The sequence below is a fragment of the Poecilia formosa genome, unplaced genomic scaffold (assembly GCF_000485575.1).
Source record: "Poecilia formosa unplaced genomic scaffold, Poecilia_formosa-5.1.2 Scaffold469, whole genome shotgun sequence".
Lineage (NCBI taxonomy): Eukaryota > Metazoa > Chordata > Actinopteri > Cyprinodontiformes > Poeciliidae > Poecilia > Poecilia formosa.
The window spans coordinates 210,173-227,320 of record NW_006800408.1 but is presented as its reverse complement, the minus strand read 5'-3'; the positions used below and the strand labels follow the sequence as shown (position 1 = coordinate 227,320).

Sequence of the window (17,148 nt, the reverse complement as noted above, 5' to 3'; positions counted from 1 at the left end):
GAGAGTCTACACCATCTGTATGAAGCAAAGCAAAGGCAAACAAGGGGCTGTGTTTCACCAGGACTCATTTTCTGAAAGGACAAAATGAGTACAACAGCTCAAGAGGAAATTGTGGACAAAGCAGGACAGGTCAGTTTGGCAGTATTTTGGACATGTAAAACAAAAAACCAATCGAAAAGTATGAATATTGACATATCGATTTTGACACATATGTTTTTCAGTCATATTGTCCAGCCGTACTGCCAGTCATATTTTGAGCACAATCTCAGTTTTTGGATGTGAATACAGGAGAATAATCTTTATTTACGCCTCCATGGAAAAATAGAGACAGAAAGTAGTATGATAACTGTGGCTTGAACATTGTTTAAGCATTCCACTGAGACGCAGCCCTTCTCTGAGCTAACAGCTCCACTTGAAGAAATTCATCATTCACCAACATGCTGCGTCATGTCAGAGATCAGCCTCGCCCACACGCTGCACTGACTTCTCATTCCACATACCAGCAACTCACCTGGAACTTTCCACAACCAGCCTACAAAAACACTGTATCTTTCAGGCAGAAAGCACTTCATTTACTGTAGACAATTCAACACCACCTGCGATAAACTGGATCAGACACTTGGCTCCTCAGCAGGGGCGCAACTACATATTATTCAGGTGGATGCGAAAACATAAATCGCACCCCTCCTCGCACCCCCCCTCGCACCCCCCAGACGAAGACACGTGAAAGGTAAAACTCGCTACATTTACATTTACATGTGCGCGAGGTGAAGTGTATGCGAAGGCATATCGGGGCGCCGCCCCCTCCAGACGGGGTTTTGACGCCCCCTCTGGTGCAGCGCCCCTATGCGTTGCATGCGCTGCATACCCACTTGTTGCGCCACTGCTCCTCAGGATCAGGATCTATGCATGTTTCTGAGTAAGGATTTAAGGGTTCTGCTGCCCTCTCGAACTTATGTTTACATGATGTGTTTTACAATTATGCTTAAAAGGGCTGTATGTGTCTTTTTGGGAGCACAGATCAAAATATATATTTAATTTGGGTTAGAATTTATGAGCTATCTCTGAAGAGGTTTTGAAGAAAATCTATTGGATTAAAAAAATAAATTTTATTTGAAAACAAAACAAATCATCTACTCTGCTGTTGTGTTTCTTCTCTAAAAGTTATTTAAGTTGCTGCTGTCATAAATGATATATGAAAATGAATGAAATATTTCCTCTTCACTCTCAGTTGTAATCTCAGGTTCCCCCACTAGATGTCAGTGTAGGACAGCAGTGGAACATCAGTGCTGAGACTGAAGAAGATCACATTCTGACGAATAAGTGTTTCATATCTCTATTGATAATTACAATAATAAGTCATACTGTCCTACAGTGACATCTAGTGGGAGAACCTGAGATTACAATTGAGAGTGAAGCTGAAATGTTTCATTTTCATAGACACATGCACACACAAAAGAGGGAGATTTAAACAGTTTGCAACTTACAGTTTATAATAGTTCAATTATTTATGATTTTAAGTTGAATAGTGTTATCATAAAAATAGTTACTTATAAGCTGTGCTAAGCTAAACAGGTTTAGCGTGACTAGAAAAATGTGCTTGTGTCCTAAACCATGGTATCAAACAACATGCAAGAGTAGTAACATGCAATTTAATAATTGTTTTGAATCTCTGGCAGCAGTGCAAATAATACATGTCCACAGTATAAAATAAGCAGATGAGGTGAAGTGTATTCAACTCTTAACAGCAACCGGTGAGACATTTCCTATACATAATTTATTCTTTGCTGCTTATTTTCAATAAAAACACAGATTAATATAAAGTGCAAGTCTATTTACAAAGCAGAAATGCTTTATTAAAGGATTGTGTAGTAATACAATGCTTTGCAAAAGTATGCTGTGTTTTTCTTCAGCATTGTAGGTCATGGCTTTACTTGTGACACAAAAAGGACAAACGTGTTTAAAGAATCTCCTTCATTATATCTAACAGAAACTGAGCCATTTTGTCTCAAATCAGGAAGAGACACACATTAAAAACCTGCAGCAGAATATTAATAACACGTTTCATTGTGTGTGTGTGTGTGTGTTTTTTAAAGCATAACTATTTTTTCCCACTTGACAATTCTGTTGGTCTGTCACATGGAATCCATTTAAGTTTGTAATTGGAACAGGGAAAAATGTGGAAAAGCTGAAAATATAAGACCTTTGATAAATGTTTTTGGTCAAATGTTTCACTATGACATCAAGACGACAGAAAAGGTTGCAAACAAATTATGTTAAATTAAAAAGAAAGTCTTCTCTGTCCACACCATGATGCAGTATCTTCACACCCTAAAAGTTCACGCTTGCTGCTTCGCTTACATGATTTATGCAAAACTGCAAAAACATTTAGTCACTTTTCATGTACTTTAAAAAAAGGCACTTTACAGGCTAAAAGGAAACCATTTGATATGATTTTATCTGTCAACATTAACTGTTTCAGAGTCTGGTTTAAGTTTTTAAATGTTCAAATTGCACTACAGAAATCCTGCTGCCTCCTAGTGTTTGGATGGAGAAGAAGCAGGTTTTACAGATATAAACAACTTTAAAAAGCATCATTATAACCACAGAAACTTCACCGTTCAGTCACTGAGTCAGCATGAGGTTTTCTGTATCCTGAACTCAAATGCCATCAGTCTGACAAAAATAGAATATAATTAAAAAACAATTATCAGGCTTAAAGTTCAAACTGAAATGCTGAGACATTCAGATGTCATATGTGGAAATAGTGGTCTGCAAACTTCATTCAAAATGAAGGTAAGTGTGTCAAAGTTCAGGCAACGTGGCAGACGTCATCTTAAGGCAACAGGATCTTGTCCTCAGAAGAATAAAACAGGCTGTAAAGGCTTGTGAAGCTCAGTGGTATGTAACTCTGAAGAGTTTTACAGTGAAAGGTCAAGTCACTGGAAGTTAGGTCAGTTAAAGTCATGAGCTGCATTATTGCTGGCTTGTGAAAATAGAGTACATATCTGATTTCTCTGCATGTTTCTTGTTTGAGTCACATTAAACAGGACTTGAGCATAAAATCACCACAGAGATTAAAGCTGGCAGTAGTTCACTCTGATCCTTTGACCCTTTGCTCGAGATGCCGTGCTCTTGGCCATGATGCAAATCAGAACAACTGATGTGTAAGTTGACTCCTGTAGAGATTGTCCAGAAAAATTAATAAAAAAGAAATCACACAGTTGATGTCACTGTACAATACTCACAGGTGCTGCACAGACTAGGATGTAAACCAAACTTCTCATTTGATTGTAAACCTTTGATGAGGAAACAAGATGGCGATGGATAGCAAGTGTTGCTTCAAAGGACTGGCAGCTCTTGGTGCAAGAAGATTAACGTTCATACACACTTTGTAAGTAAGAAGTATTAGTAAGATGCAATGAAATGTTGTATTATGCAGAGAATGTATGCTTCTAATTATTAGTAACCATCAAGAAACACATAATGTAGCCAACCATGCACCAAAAAAACTGATAAGCATCTAGATTTTTGACACTGTTAAAGGGAAATGCCATTTACAACATATTTCATAAGTCATGTACCATGACTTCAGGAAAAAATCAACAAACATGTCAGGAGGGAGAAGGCGTGGTCCGATTTCTAAGCTAGCCATTTCCAACTTTAATAAATACTGCCATCTATGAGAAGAATGAAACAATTAGGTATACTACTTTTGCAGACAAATTAACTTGACTGGACACTTTGAAATGCCTTGTTGCTGAAAAAGTGCTACAGAAATAAAATGTCTTCTTCTGAACAAGTAGAAGTCATGTCTGTATTGGCAAAAACAACTTGGGAAAACAATCAAAGTCGCTCCTGGTGTCACTTCCGACAATCGTCATAGTGCCTCAACGTGGTTGGGTGAAGTAGTTGTGAATAGTTAATAAAGGAGGAACATTGTGGAAATGGGAGTACTCCAGGTATCAGGCCTGGAGTCCCACAAGCTCGCAGCTTTTTTTCCACAGCTTGGTCTGCAGCTCAGAGTCGTAGGACAGGTCAGAGGACTGAGTCTTCTGACCGTTGTACAGGTAACAGCCGCCCACTCCTTCCATCTCAGAGGCAGCTGCAGCATACACCGATATGGAGGCTCCCTCTGCTGGAGTCTGAGGACAACAGTACAACCAGTTCTAAACTAGTCTTGACAAAGTTCGATTAAGGTTTTAAAGACATACCCTGAACAGAATACCGGCCACTGGTTTCTTCATCATCTGTGCTAATGTCCAGAGGTTATCGTACAGCGCTGTGTCCACCATCCCAGGATCCACAGCATTGACGGTGACAGAGAATCCTCCAGCCGCCAGCTGCTCTTGAAGGTAGTAGGTGAAGAGGACCAGGGCCAACTTGCTTTGGCAGTAGGCACCATGGGAGCTGTAGACCACTCTGTTGGGAAAGAGGTAATAAACAACATCATGTACAACAAACAATTTACCGCTCAGAGAGTCTATGGTGGTTTCATGGTTGCACCTCTTGTTCAGGTCCTCCAGGTTTATCTCTCCTGCGTAGTGTGTGGCAGAGGCCATGTTGATAATTCTTGAGCAGCGACCCTCCCTTCCAGACGTCTTCAGCAGGTCCAGCAGCATGTTGGTCAGCAGGAAGTGGCTCAAATAGTTCAGGCAGAAGTGGAATTCAAAGCCGTCCTCTGTCCGTCTCTCAGGAACCAGCATGGTTCCAGCTGTGTCAAAGTGGAACAGCTGTCTTTAGTCAGACAACAAAGCGTCTGCTTTCACTAATGGTGACCATCTAATGAAAGATATGAGGAGCCTACCGTTGTTAATGAGAACATGCAGAGGCAGAGATCTGTCTCTGAACTTCTGCACAAAGTGCCTGACTGATTTCAGGGAGGTCAGGTCCACAAAGACAAACTCAGCTGGAAGCAGAAAAGTTTTAGTTTCAGTTCTCAACCACAGTTCTGACAGAACTCAGCTAAGATCCCAGTACAACATTCTGGGCTGAAATCACAATCACTAACAAGAGAATCATTAAGCAAGCCGAAGGTTCGATCCACTATTGGGGAGCTGATTAAATATCCAGACTAGAAATGATTCTAGCAATAACTGAATTTACACGGAGCTGATGAAAGACACACACAGAGCTGGACACCACTGAGAAACCTTCCCACTGCCTGACACTACACTGTGTGCACAATTATTAGGCAAGTTTTAGTTTTGACCATATCATCATTTCTATACATATTTTCCAACTCTAAGCTGTGTAAACTTGAGTGCTTATTGAATTTAAACATGTCAACTGGTGTTTAGTTGTTTGATGAGGGAGGGTGGTGCCAAAGGAGATCAACATGAAGGTGTGCATAATTATTAGGCAGCTTTTGTTGCTCAGTCAAAATGAGCCAAAAAAGAGATTTAAGAGACTCTGAAAAGTCCAACACTGTAAAGTCTTTCAGAAGGATGCAGCATTCTTTAAACTGCTAAGATGGTGGAGTGTGATAACAGAACCATCAAATATTTTGCTGTAAACAGGTTTGCAAGAAACATGTTGAGAAAAAAAAGACTTAAATTAACTGCCAAAGATTTGAGAAGAATAAAAAGTGAAGTTACCAGAAACCCATTATTTTCCAGCCTACCTGGAGTTCTAGAAGTACAAGATGTTTAGAGACATGGCCAAGATAAGGAAAGCTGAAACCCGACCCCCATCGAACAAGACACATAAGTTGAAGCATCAACACTGGACCAAGACAGATCTGAAGACAGAATTTTCAAAAGTTTTATGGACTGATGAGATGAGAGTGAGTCTTGAGGGACCAGATGGATGGACCTGTGGCTGCATCAGTAATGGGAACAGAGATCCACTTCGCGTCAGGTGCCAGCAGGGTGGAGGCGGTACTGGTATGAAGATGGACTCAAAATCAACTTCCAAACCAGTTATTAGAAGACACTTTCTTAAAGCAGTGGTTCAGGAAAATGTCTGCATCTTTCAAGAGGACCATGATTTTTGCAGGACTGTGCATCAGTGTACTTGTTAAAGTCCACACTTTTCTCAGGAGAGAGTCAGCGCATCATCCAGCTGCGACCGAGGGCCGAGCTCACTCAGAGCATTTCAGCTGGAATCACTTGGAGGAGATTCGCCCGGGTCTAGCAACCTTTTCCATCTGGATGTTCCTCCTCTCTTCCTCCTGTGGGCTAGCTGACTAGCTGCCTGAGTTAATGGTTGTTCTCATTTTCAAAAATTGTTCTTAAAGTTTGCCCGGGTTTGGTTTTTGTGTCTTCAGTTTCAAGTTGCAGAGAAGGAAACCCTGTTTTTAAATGCTGCGTTTTGTTCCAGCAGCACTATTTGTAAAGCTACTCCAAGAAAACATGTTGGGTCACAATTATTGGTTATATTTAAGTTGAATCTGTTGCATCATTTTATCCATTTATTAGTTTTATAATTAAGTCAATTTTTTTTTACTTTGTATTACCATTAGTGTATTGGTTTGCTAAGCACTCTGTCTGCCTACGATTATAACTTTGATTTCTTAGGATTACGTACTAAAAGAAATAGGATTAAAGCAAAGTTTGCATGACACACAACGTAAAGACATTGATCATAACCATTGATCTTACTGAAGTCTGAATCTACTGTTAGGTCTAGATGTTACTTTATATGATTAATTTTACAGGTAATTTCATGTATTACTGCCAAACCAAGATGTCCAGTATGGAGAAATGGGATGATCTCGACATACTCCACCATGTGGCTATCCAGCAAAGGCCTTAAAGGGATCTATGATTAGTAACAATAGACTTTATTTGGGAAATATTTATTTTAGATATAAAAACAATACAGTAATAATACTGTAAGTTATTTAGTTTTCATAAATTTTAATAAAATATTGTCACAGGAACTTTGCCATGTTATGCACGCTGCAATGCATTTTGGGTAAATGATGTCAAATGGTCCAACCGACTGGTTCCGTCCAGCCAAAACAGTGATGAGTAACTTTATGAAGCCTTTTTAATTTTGACTGGAGCGTTGAAATCGATCTGAACGTAGAAGTCACACGAGGTGATGAAGATGAGGAGGACCAAACGGAGGAAGAGGAAGAGTTGACCATAGGAGCTGCTGGTGCTTTGCTGGTTGGAGTGTGTGATCCAGTAAGAACGTCTATAGCTCTGCACGGTTTCCCCCTGTGTATTATAAGCCTGGCGGGCCACCAGGCTTTACTTGTGCCCCCACCAGGCTAAGCATGGTTTATTTATTTTAGTTTTTTTTTTTTAAATTAAAAAAAATAAAGACTTTATAGTTTGTGTTTAGGTTTTAATCTTCCAGTAACACATAATTATCAAGTGATATTCTCAAATTTTCTGTCAACTTTAAACATTTATTAACTCAAAAACACAGTGAGCTGCAGGATGACTGCCGTACGGCCCGAGCTCCGGACTTAGCAAATGAAATAAATGAATAACTAAAATTAACAGAGAAATCCACATAATTACAATTATGAATATATAAAACAAAGAAACCCAGAATAACATCACTAAATTTCTGCAGGCCTTCTGCCTAAGGTCAGAGGTCATGATTCAACAATCAGAAAGGGGAGGCAAAAGTGGCATCAAATAGTATCAGTTTTTTTCTCTTTAATATACAAAATCAATATTTGAAACCTGATTTTTTTATTTTCTCTGGTGCTCAAAATGCTTTGAAGGATTTAAATGAGACCAAAAAAATGCAAAAACAGAAGAAATCTGTAAAGGAGCAAGAATCTATAATATCTCAATAATGTAATAATGTAAATAAATTATATTTCACTCTAATGATTTAAATATGCAGTAGATGTATTATTACAATTTGTAGTTTAGTTGATTACCTTTTCCTTCATAGCATTCTTCATTTATCCTGCTGACAGCTGCAGCACCCTCTTCTGGCTCGTTCCCAGCTGGAGATCATAGAGATCATAAAGGAGCTTGGTGGGCTGATGTCCAGTATGTGGTTTACTTTAACTAAACCCTTCTGTCTGAGACATCAAACTGATCACATTTATGTATTAACTGACAGGCCATTGCATGCAAGACTAAAAAAATAACTTAACAGATGTCACAAAAAATTCACACACTGCTGTCATCTCCTTGCCTCTGCTTTGCAAGAATTAGAGTAGAAGGAAAACATGTCAAAGTCATAATGTTTGGTAGATCTGACAAAAGGAACATCTTCTTAGTGAGGCAGCAGCCTACCTATGATGACATGCATGCCCAGGCTTGCCAGGTGTCTTGCAGTCTCAAACCCCATTCCTCTGGTACCCCCAGTCACTATGGCAACCCTTCCCTTTTGCTTGGGTAAGGCTAAGAAAAGAATGTGAGAAGAAGCCATTAATTTATAGACAAAGAAATGGAGTTAAATCACAGAGTGCAAAAAACTGTTTTAGATCCACTTTATTCTAAAAAGTTGAGGGTTTTATTGGGATGAAACTGTACACTTCTCACTCACTGTCCAAGTTAAGTTGACAAAAGAAAGTTTTATCTAGATTTAAAAAAAAAAAAACAGCTGGACACCAGTACCGTCAGGTTGGAACCCGTACTGACCACTAATGGGTAAATCTGTTTGTAAGAAGCTAGCCAACTTCTTTTTGTGTTGTTGCACTAAGGCACACTTGTTCTGTCTGATTGTGAAATGTGTAAGGAACTCCAATGGATCAGAGGTTGATCCAGTGGTTTTGATCGTCTTACAATTTCTATGGTGGATTAAAACTTTTAGAAAGGTCAAACCCAGATAAGGAAACTGCATGGTGGGATCACATGTTCTGGAAGTTTACAGCAGAACATTTAAACCCTTGTTTTATCATCTGTATGTATTCATTCAAGCTCAGAAACATGAATCAAACTAAAATCTTTATCCAATTTACACGACAGTAAAACGGTTGGAAAATCCCCCCATTCATATTCAGCTGCCGACATTCTTGGGAAGATTTGCAAGGGATAAAGGGAACAGTCAGTTCTTTCTTTGTTTCCATCCGGGACGTGTGAGGACTTTCTCTTCATCCAAATTCAAATAAGAAATCTAAATTCTCCACTCTTATTACCATCCATCACAACAATTTTGGATGATTTTAGACTGATTCATTAGTTAAAGTGAGAAAGTCTGCCCATTGTTTCTCAACAATAGTTTTACAGAACATCTACATTTATATTTTAAAGTGTAATAATATTAATGCTGTAAAGCAGGAAGTCCTGCCTGAGCTCCCATCTCGGAATCATTCAGGAGGTTTCATTTCTGCAGGTGTTGAGGGGCCGGGTAAGGGCTAGGTAATCAGCTATTGAGGATTATTTGTTGCTGTTCTCAACACACAAAAGCACAAACAGAGGTTCATTCAGAACTCAAACATCTACAACAGTCAAAACAGCAATACAAGTTCATTTCCTGTTGCAGTTCAAACGTGAAAGAGAAACAGAGGTTGGATCTGACCTGGCATCTCAAAGGTTCGGTTGAACATTTGGTAGAGCAGAACTTTGATCCCACACAGATACAGCCTGAGGAGAGGAACCAGCATTGACAGCAGCCACATCCTGCAACCTGCAGCCTGTGTAAGCCGGTGTGACGTAACGCGGCGCGGTGGTGAAATGAGTCCGGCTCTCCGTTCCAACACTATAACATGTCTGTGGTTCCGCCCCCACGTTTCCGCGTAACACTTTGGGATTTCCGTACTGACCAACTACCGCAAACCTTCAGATATGGTGTGCTACATTCTGAAAAACTGTTTATCTTTTACTGTTTCATTTTGGTCCAATTTATTGGCAAAATTAATTCTTTATACTTCAGAATTGAAGACATTAATTTGTTACCTAGGGCAATGTTGTGCAAAAAGTGTATAAAAAGGATTAATTCCAAGGTCATAAAATCTAGAAAATGTCAGCAAAGGATTTATTATGCTACTGAAAAAACACTAAACATATTGTAGGATTTGACATAAGAGTGATTCTATAATTGCAGATCTATTTGATACCCAGAGTCATTTTGTTTGGCCTGCTTTGTTTTCATGTTTTAAAATTTCCCCAATGCATTTGTGACAATATCTGGTGATTTTAATTATGCCCCACTCTCTTCCCGTCTTCCAGTGTTTCAGCAGTTTGTCAGCTGCTCTACCAGGGAGAGGGGAGCGAAACAAGACATTGGATATTTTTTAGACAAATGACAAAGACTTGACAACTACCAAAGCAATACCTCAGCTTGGAAAATTAGAACACAAACTTGTGTTTCTCTGCCTCGAATATAAAACCTTTGTTCAGACACAACCTGTAAAGAAGAGAACTGTGAGGAAGTGGTCACATGAAACAATAGAGGTGTTTTGAGGCTACAAATCGGACGACTTGGACAGTGCCATTGACTGAGTGTGTGTGTGTGGACAACACCGTCCCTACCAGAACAGTGAAATGCTTCTCCAATAACAAACCCGGGATCACTAGTGAGCTAACTACTGAATAGAAAGCAGGGCTGTGTGGGGCAGTCTGACAGAGGTGAGGCTGCCATGCACCGGCCCTCTCACCACCAGCAGCAGGCAAGGTGTGTGACATGTCTTGCTCAAGAGGCAGACAGCAGGAATCAAACCGATAATCTCTGATTGAGTGACAAACTCCTATCACTGCCTCCACCATCATCATTGGCCATAGGAGCTGCTTTTGTTACACTGAAAAAGAGCCTTCAGGGAGGGAGACAGATAATTACTGAAGAGTACATAGAAGCAGCAAAAGTCAAGATTAGAGGCAGCAAGAAAGAAGATGTACAGAAAAAAGAAGAAGAAATTGTAAAGGAACAATATCAATGATGTATGGTCTGACATGAAGAAGATCACAGATTTCAAGCAAAAGGAGGATCAGATCGATGGAATCTGGACGGAGCCAATGAGCTGAATTGACTCTGTCCAGCTGAACCTGTGAACTAAGAACGTAGAGGCTGCCCACAGCATCTGCAACAACTATTTGAAGTTGTTACCACATTTATTTTCCCATTGGAATTAATAAAGTATCTTTGAATTTAATTGTATTGAATTAATATTTACCTTTAAAATTATTGACAGGAGCATCTTGTTGTTATGGGCTGCACAGTGGTGCTGTTGGTAGAGCTGTTGCCTTGCAGCAAGAAGGTCCAGGGTTTGATTCCCGGCCTGGGGTCTTTCTGCATGGAGTCTGCATGTTCTCCCTGTGATGGACTGGTGACCTGGCAGGGTGACCCCACCTCTTGTTGTGACTTTTTTACACTTATGTTGTTCGGTATATTTGCATGATAAGTGACTGATTTACAATTATATGTTAAGCATAATTACATGATGATTATTAATTGTATTGAACATGATTGTATATAATTACAAAGGTGAAGTGAAATATATTTAAGTGCAAGACATGATTTATTTGAATAGAGGAAGTCTTTTATTTTGAAGAATGCTTAAGGATCTGTTACTGTTTTGTCACTATCTTGCTTTGTTGACTTTTGATTGCTATTGGTTACGAACAGCTGTTGCCCGTTATCAGCTGACGCCGTTCTTTTTCTCTTAAATAAATACTGAACAGAAAGGTTCAGTAAAAGAAATACGAGCCTCCGTCTTGTTTGAGAAGAAGCTTTACTCCGTAACACCTCTTGCCCAAAACATTCACTAGAGAGGCACCAGCAACCCTAATGACCCCACTATGGGATGGATGGATTTTGTTGTTATTGTTGGCTTATTTTCCCCCCATCTTGGATTATAACATAAAACATGTTTTTCAATATTCTTCTTTTAATTGTCATCATATTTTGTCTACCTAAATTTAATTTAATAACAATATTGCACTGAATTAATTAAAGTACCCCTTTTCTTAAAATGAATAAATTAATATGTCCAAGAATCTTTTGTCAGCTTTGGTACCATATTGCATGAAATGACCTCACTTCCTCCATCCTTACTAATAAAATATTTGCCTTGTTGTGAAATTTCAATCTAAAAAGCATATTATTATATCATAAGAAAAATACCATTCATTTTTATCTTGAGAGATGCTTATTTAAACGTTTTCAAATTCTGATTTCATTAAGGCGATGTACTTCTTAGCATGCATTCTAACAAGTGATTTTCTAAAGTAAATGTTTAAAATTGTCATTTTGAGTGGACATAGGTTTTTCTGCTCTAATCTGGAAACAAACCTCCAGAAAAGTGGAAAAATGCTGAAACTAACTACTTTCAACTCTGTAGCATCCAAACAACCCTGAGAATTCACTATAGAACATGACAGAGGGTAGCACTGCCCTTGAATGCATCCCTACAAGCAGCAGCGCAACAAAACTCTGAAAAGTGATGGTTTTACAGAATCAGATTTTATAAAGAAAATCTGAACCTGGAAGCTGTGAGAGAAAACACCTTCTTGTTTGGATACTATGTACTGCGCTTTAGATTGTGATTTTGATAAATAAATCAGAAAAGTGTGATGTATGGTCACCATCCATGGTGAAGGGCAGTGTGTTGCTAATGCAGGAACAGATGGTTTCTAGCAGTGGGGTTTGTATACAGTGAAGCAAAGACAAGCATAATTGAAAACAGAGAACGCTACAGTTCTTGCTGCATTTGTGGGATACTGTGCTGCATCAGATGTTCCTTCCTGCCTGTTACATGTGGTTTTAGTTATGAAACAGTAATCACTTGGGATAAACGTCACAGCTCCTTGAGTTTCTTTCAGTGTAAAATGTCACTAAAATGACTTTAGTTGGTGTATCATGAGACCAGGAAGTCAAGATATTGCCTGTTCTCTTATTTTACCAAGGTTTGTCTACTATGTAGAGCAATCAGAAATAAGCTTCAAATTTGCCCTCAGTAATTCAACAGATACTATGATTAATACGCTGTGGAGGTTGAATACTTTTTAATTAAGTAATTTATAGTGTTACATGATTTTGACTTATCACATAAATAAACTTCTTCACATTATTTTAATTGCGTTTCTTATTTAATGGAAACACCACAGTTGTGAAATTGTGTTTTTTGACTGCATTTCCATTTGGAATGGACAACTTGTAAATGTTTATCCTTTTGATTGCTTTGTGTCTTGCTAGTATCTCATTTTTGTGTTTATATATCAATTAACCCTTCTGACCCCACTAGGGAACAAAGGTGTATAGAAAATGGTGTATGGATATCAATTAGCAATGTGTTTATGATCCAGTGCATGACAACTTCCAATTTCTTCCCAGGTTAGGAGCACACCATCTCCAGTTGAAATTGTGGTGGATTAAATCTCTTCTGTTCCTGTTGCTATGTGTATGAGATTAGTGATTCTCTTGTTTTACATTAGACGATATGGACTTGGTACAAATGTGTCTGGAGATTTGAGGACAAGGGAAGACGATGACTACACAATATGGCATTTACAGGAGAGGACCAGGGGTATGTCTGGACCAGTCGGAACCTCAGGCAGCAAAGCACTTACAACCAGTGGATGTGGATGACCAGGAGAAGTTGAAAGAAGCTTGAAAACTGAAAATAAGATCTGAAATTAAATCACAGCACAGCAACAAAATGTTCAGTCCTCAAATATGCAGTCAGCAAGCAAAGGTATATGTATAGAGGAGTTGTAGTCATGCTGTGAAAATGACCCCGACCCTATCCCTAACCATAAACCTAAAAATGCATTTGGTTACTCATGGATATGTCAAAGTAAGGAGAAAAAGATCCAGTCAGTCTAATGAGGCACACTGAGGAGATGTTGTTAATTAATATTGCTTTGTTGTTGGGAAATGTTCAAATGACTGCAGGCTTTAATGGGATTTAGCAGCAGTTGTTGTGAAGACATGTCAACTGCTGTAGGTTCTTCTGCAGGGAATGGTTCTATAATGTAGAACAGCATTGAGTAACATGAACCGTCTTAATTTTAACCAAATGTTTTCTATTTGTTTTGAAGCAGTCTATTGTCATCATGGTCAGGGTCTTTCCTAATTCTCCTCCTCTAATGACACAGCTGTCTGACACACCCAGTCTGCTCTTTAAAACCAACACCTCAGGCTAAGTTTACATCGTGACATCTTCGTGATCCAGTTCATGCACTCAAAGCTCCAGCCAGCATGACAAAATTCACCTTGTTTCTGTTTCTAGTTGCTGGAACATCGATGGTCCAAGGTAAGAAACATCAAGGCAAGAAGCTGCCCTTCAACAGGGAGGCGGTTTATGTGTCAAAGGAAAAGGAAAATCTTAGGAATTACCTTCATGATTTGTTTGTTTTATGTGTGTTTGATATTCAATTTATCTGTGTGGCTTTCATCCTGGTCAAAGCAGAGGGAACCATCATTTCTAAAGGATGTCATTGAAGTTCTGCTACCTGGCTCACTTGCCTTTTGTGGATCTGAAAAAACTTTTTGACCCTTGAAATATTTTGTGTGGGATTCTGTAGCAGGATAAGCTTCTTTTGAGGGCTGCCTCGTACCTATGGGCCCAAAGCCAGAGCCGTTTTCTGTACTTTTTGCTGGTCGAAGTCCTTTGAGACGGCTCATAGTTCTTGAACCTGTTTGTGGTGTTCATGGAAAGAATCTGAATTGAAGGTGTCTGGTTTGGGAACCTCAGGATTCTATCTTTGTTCTTTGCATATGATGTTTTGCTGCTGACTTCAGACAATTGTTCTGATATTGATATCAGATTTCCTAAGATAAACTAATTTTATTGTCAGACAAAGAATAAATCTAAGTAAATCCTGAAAGAAGCTTTCAAATGATGGAACAAGCTATCCAAACCAATCTGGCAACATGTGAAATAGTTATGAATTAATCATGATTAATCATATTTTGGGAGAAACTTAGTACAATTTCAGAAATCAGAGAAGGTCGAAAATCAAGAACTCTTTTAAAGGTCCTGCCTGACAACATGAAGTAGGGCAAAAAGCAACATTTCACATCCCAATCTAAAGAAATTCAACAACATATGAGAAGCAAAGTCACTGATATCTGATTTACTAAGATGTTTCTATGGATTTGGGACTCTAAAGAACCACACACAAGGAAAACATGGAACAGCTGAAAACCTTAAAATCAACACACTTAAATACTGTGATTTTGGAACGTTTCATGGTGAAATGGTGTGATTTTCATGGGATTTTTTGTAAGGTAAAGAGCCTGTTCTTCAGATATTTAGATGTTTCATAAATCATGACGAGGATTTAATGTGAAAAACTGACATGTGAGATTTGTTAACTTTTGAGATCACAGACCAAGACAACTATTAACCAATATAAAAAAATATTCTGTGTCCATTGAAACACCAAAGGAAAACTTCTTCTGTCTTTCAATGGACACTTGAGAATACAATTTTTCATAAACACTTAACAGGTTAATACGACTGTCACTGAAAATATGCTTCTGTTTTAAAATGCTTTCATCCTTTAAAGTCTATCTGTCCATCTCAATAGTGTCACCTATCAAATTTTCATATCCAGTCAGTCAGTTATTTCTTAAAGATAGAATATACTGTAAGAACATACATAGTGACAACATCTTGCTTGTCACTATGACAGTGGGGTGAAGATCATATTGACTTTGTAGATATGATTTTTTTCCTCCAGCTCCTGTTTGGACCAACAGCTGACCAGTTCTGCCTCAGCCAGGACTCAGCCCCATAATTCACAGCTATTCTTTATAGACAAAGACTTTCATTTTTCTGACTTCCTGTTTAACTCCAAATTACATATTTTCAATCAGCCAGTCAATGGTAATTTGCTTGTTGGAGGAACCTGTGCCTCCTTGACCCATTGTGAAGTACTGACTGTTGCTTTTTCTCAGGTCTGAAACAGAACCTGGCTGTGAGCCGAGTCAAACCCTGGAGTGGTAAGAAAACAAACAGCTCACACTTATTTGTTTAAGTTGTTTTTAGAATCCCAGAGCAAATCACTCTAACAGGGTGAAAGCTGAAACTAACTGGAACTCCACACTGACTGCTCATATTGTATTGTTGGCAGCCAGTTGTGATATAACAGTGTTGGAACAAACTTAGTGACGAATCCAGGCCTCCGTTAAGTCTACATTTCCAAACATGAATTTGTTAGTTTGCAAAAGCCTCAAATACTCTGTGAGTTTTATTCCATCTGAATCTGGGAGTGAAAGGTTGGAAGTTAACTGTGTGTTTTCCTTAAACAGGGATCAGCTTGTTTGATTCTTTTCGTGGCAAAAGATGCTTAAATATGGTGGCATACAAAGACATTCACCCCACTGTCAGTGATTTCCTTTAAAAATCACTGACTGTGGGTCATCCACCCTTCCATCCATCCATCTAACAGATGGACGGATGTTAGATGGACATCCATCTCTCAGATAGAGAGTTACTCTCTATCTGAGAGTAACTATCTGTTACTCTCAGATGGAGTAACATGCCAAACATCCCCATCCTCAGTAACAATATCCAGTTCATTCTGGAAGTTTCCAAGGTCAGAAGATGTGAACAGCCCATTCATCAAGTGTCTTCCTCTCGTTTGGAAATTCCCAGGAAATTCCCACAAGGAAAGTCATGAGGTTAAAGAATTTCAGCCACTTCAATCAAGTATTTCCTTTTCTGGATCATGATCCTCTTGCTTGTGACTATAGTTGAGGACCTGAATGCAAGCTGACTAATAACAGGAGAGGTTCGCCTTTGGATCAGTTTTTTTCTTTACATCAACATTTTAGGAATACTCAGATAAAGGGATATTCAGAGGTTTTCTGAATCTATAATAAATTCCTGTTTTTGTGGGTTTTATGAACTGGAAGACCAAATTATGTAAAAATAAACAAACAAATACTTGAAACTATTCAAAACTGTGGGCCCTGACTCTATAACCTATGAAAGTTTAACTTTTTGAAGCCACCCTGAGGAGGAAACCCATTTCGGCCGCTTGTATCTGTGACCTCGTTCTTTCGGTCATGACCCAAAGCTCATGACCATAGATGAGGGTGGGAACGTAGATCGACCGGTAAATCGAGAGCTTCGCTTTTTGACTCAGCTCTCTCTTCACCACGACGGACCGGTACAGACGCTGCACCAATCCGCCTGTCGATCTCCTGCTCCATTTTACCCTAGAGAGATATATGGACACCCTTCTGTCAAATTTTAATCGGAGTTTGATGGATTAATTGATATTAATTGATATCAAACCCCCCTCCCCCCATGGGAACTATGTGACCTCTTGACCTCCCCCC

The 17,148-nt window shown here is 38.9% G+C and overlaps 1 protein-coding gene and 2 long non-coding RNA genes across 3 annotated transcripts in view; 2 read left to right on the top strand and 1 right to left on the bottom strand.

Annotated features, from left to right (window-relative positions):
• LOC107833848 (uncharacterized) overlaps window positions 1–3,675 on the top strand; it is a 12,270-nt gene extending 8,595 nt beyond the window's left edge. The window contains exon 4 of the long non-coding RNA XR_001659621.1: window positions 3,596–3,675. This is a non-coding gene — a long non-coding RNA (uncharacterized LOC107833848). The remainder of the gene's footprint in view (window positions 1–3,595) is intronic.
• LOC107833845 (uncharacterized) lies at window positions 1,758–3,200 on the top strand. Its single transcript, XR_001659618.1, has 2 exons — window positions 1,758–2,643; window positions 2,849–3,200. It is a non-coding gene; the product is annotated as an uncharacterized LOC107833845 (long non-coding RNA).
• Window positions 2,442–9,595, bottom strand: dhrsx (dehydrogenase/reductase (SDR family) X-linked). Its single transcript, XM_007578169.2, has 7 exons — window positions 9,439–9,595; window positions 8,211–8,318; window positions 7,847–7,915; window positions 4,808–4,909; window positions 4,507–4,714; window positions 4,215–4,422; window positions 2,442–4,145 (listed from the first exon to the last, which is right to left on the bottom strand). The coding sequence occupies exons 1-7, from the start codon at window positions 9,536–9,538 to the stop codon at window positions 3,966–3,968; spliced, it is 975 nt and encodes a 324-aa protein (XP_007578231.1). The 5' UTR covers window positions 9,539–9,595; the 3' UTR covers window positions 2,442–3,965.
• Window positions 9,596–17,148: the final 7,553 nt, after the last annotated feature.

Excerpts from the sequence above, each read along its gene's own strand:
- dhrsx (XM_007578169.2), bottom strand. The coding sequence starts at position 9,538 with ATGTGGCTGCTGTCAATGCTGGTTCCTCTCCTCAGGCTGTATCTGTGT. Across the intron at positions 8,319-9,438 it reads CCGAACCTTTGAGATGCCAG|CCTTACCCAAGCAAAAGGGA; the intron begins GTCAGATCCAAC and ends TTCTTTTCTTAG. Across the intron at positions 4,910-7,846 it reads AGAATGCTATGAAGGAAAAG|CTGAGTTTGTCTTTGTGGAC; the intron begins GTAATCAACTAA and ends TTCTGCTTCCAG.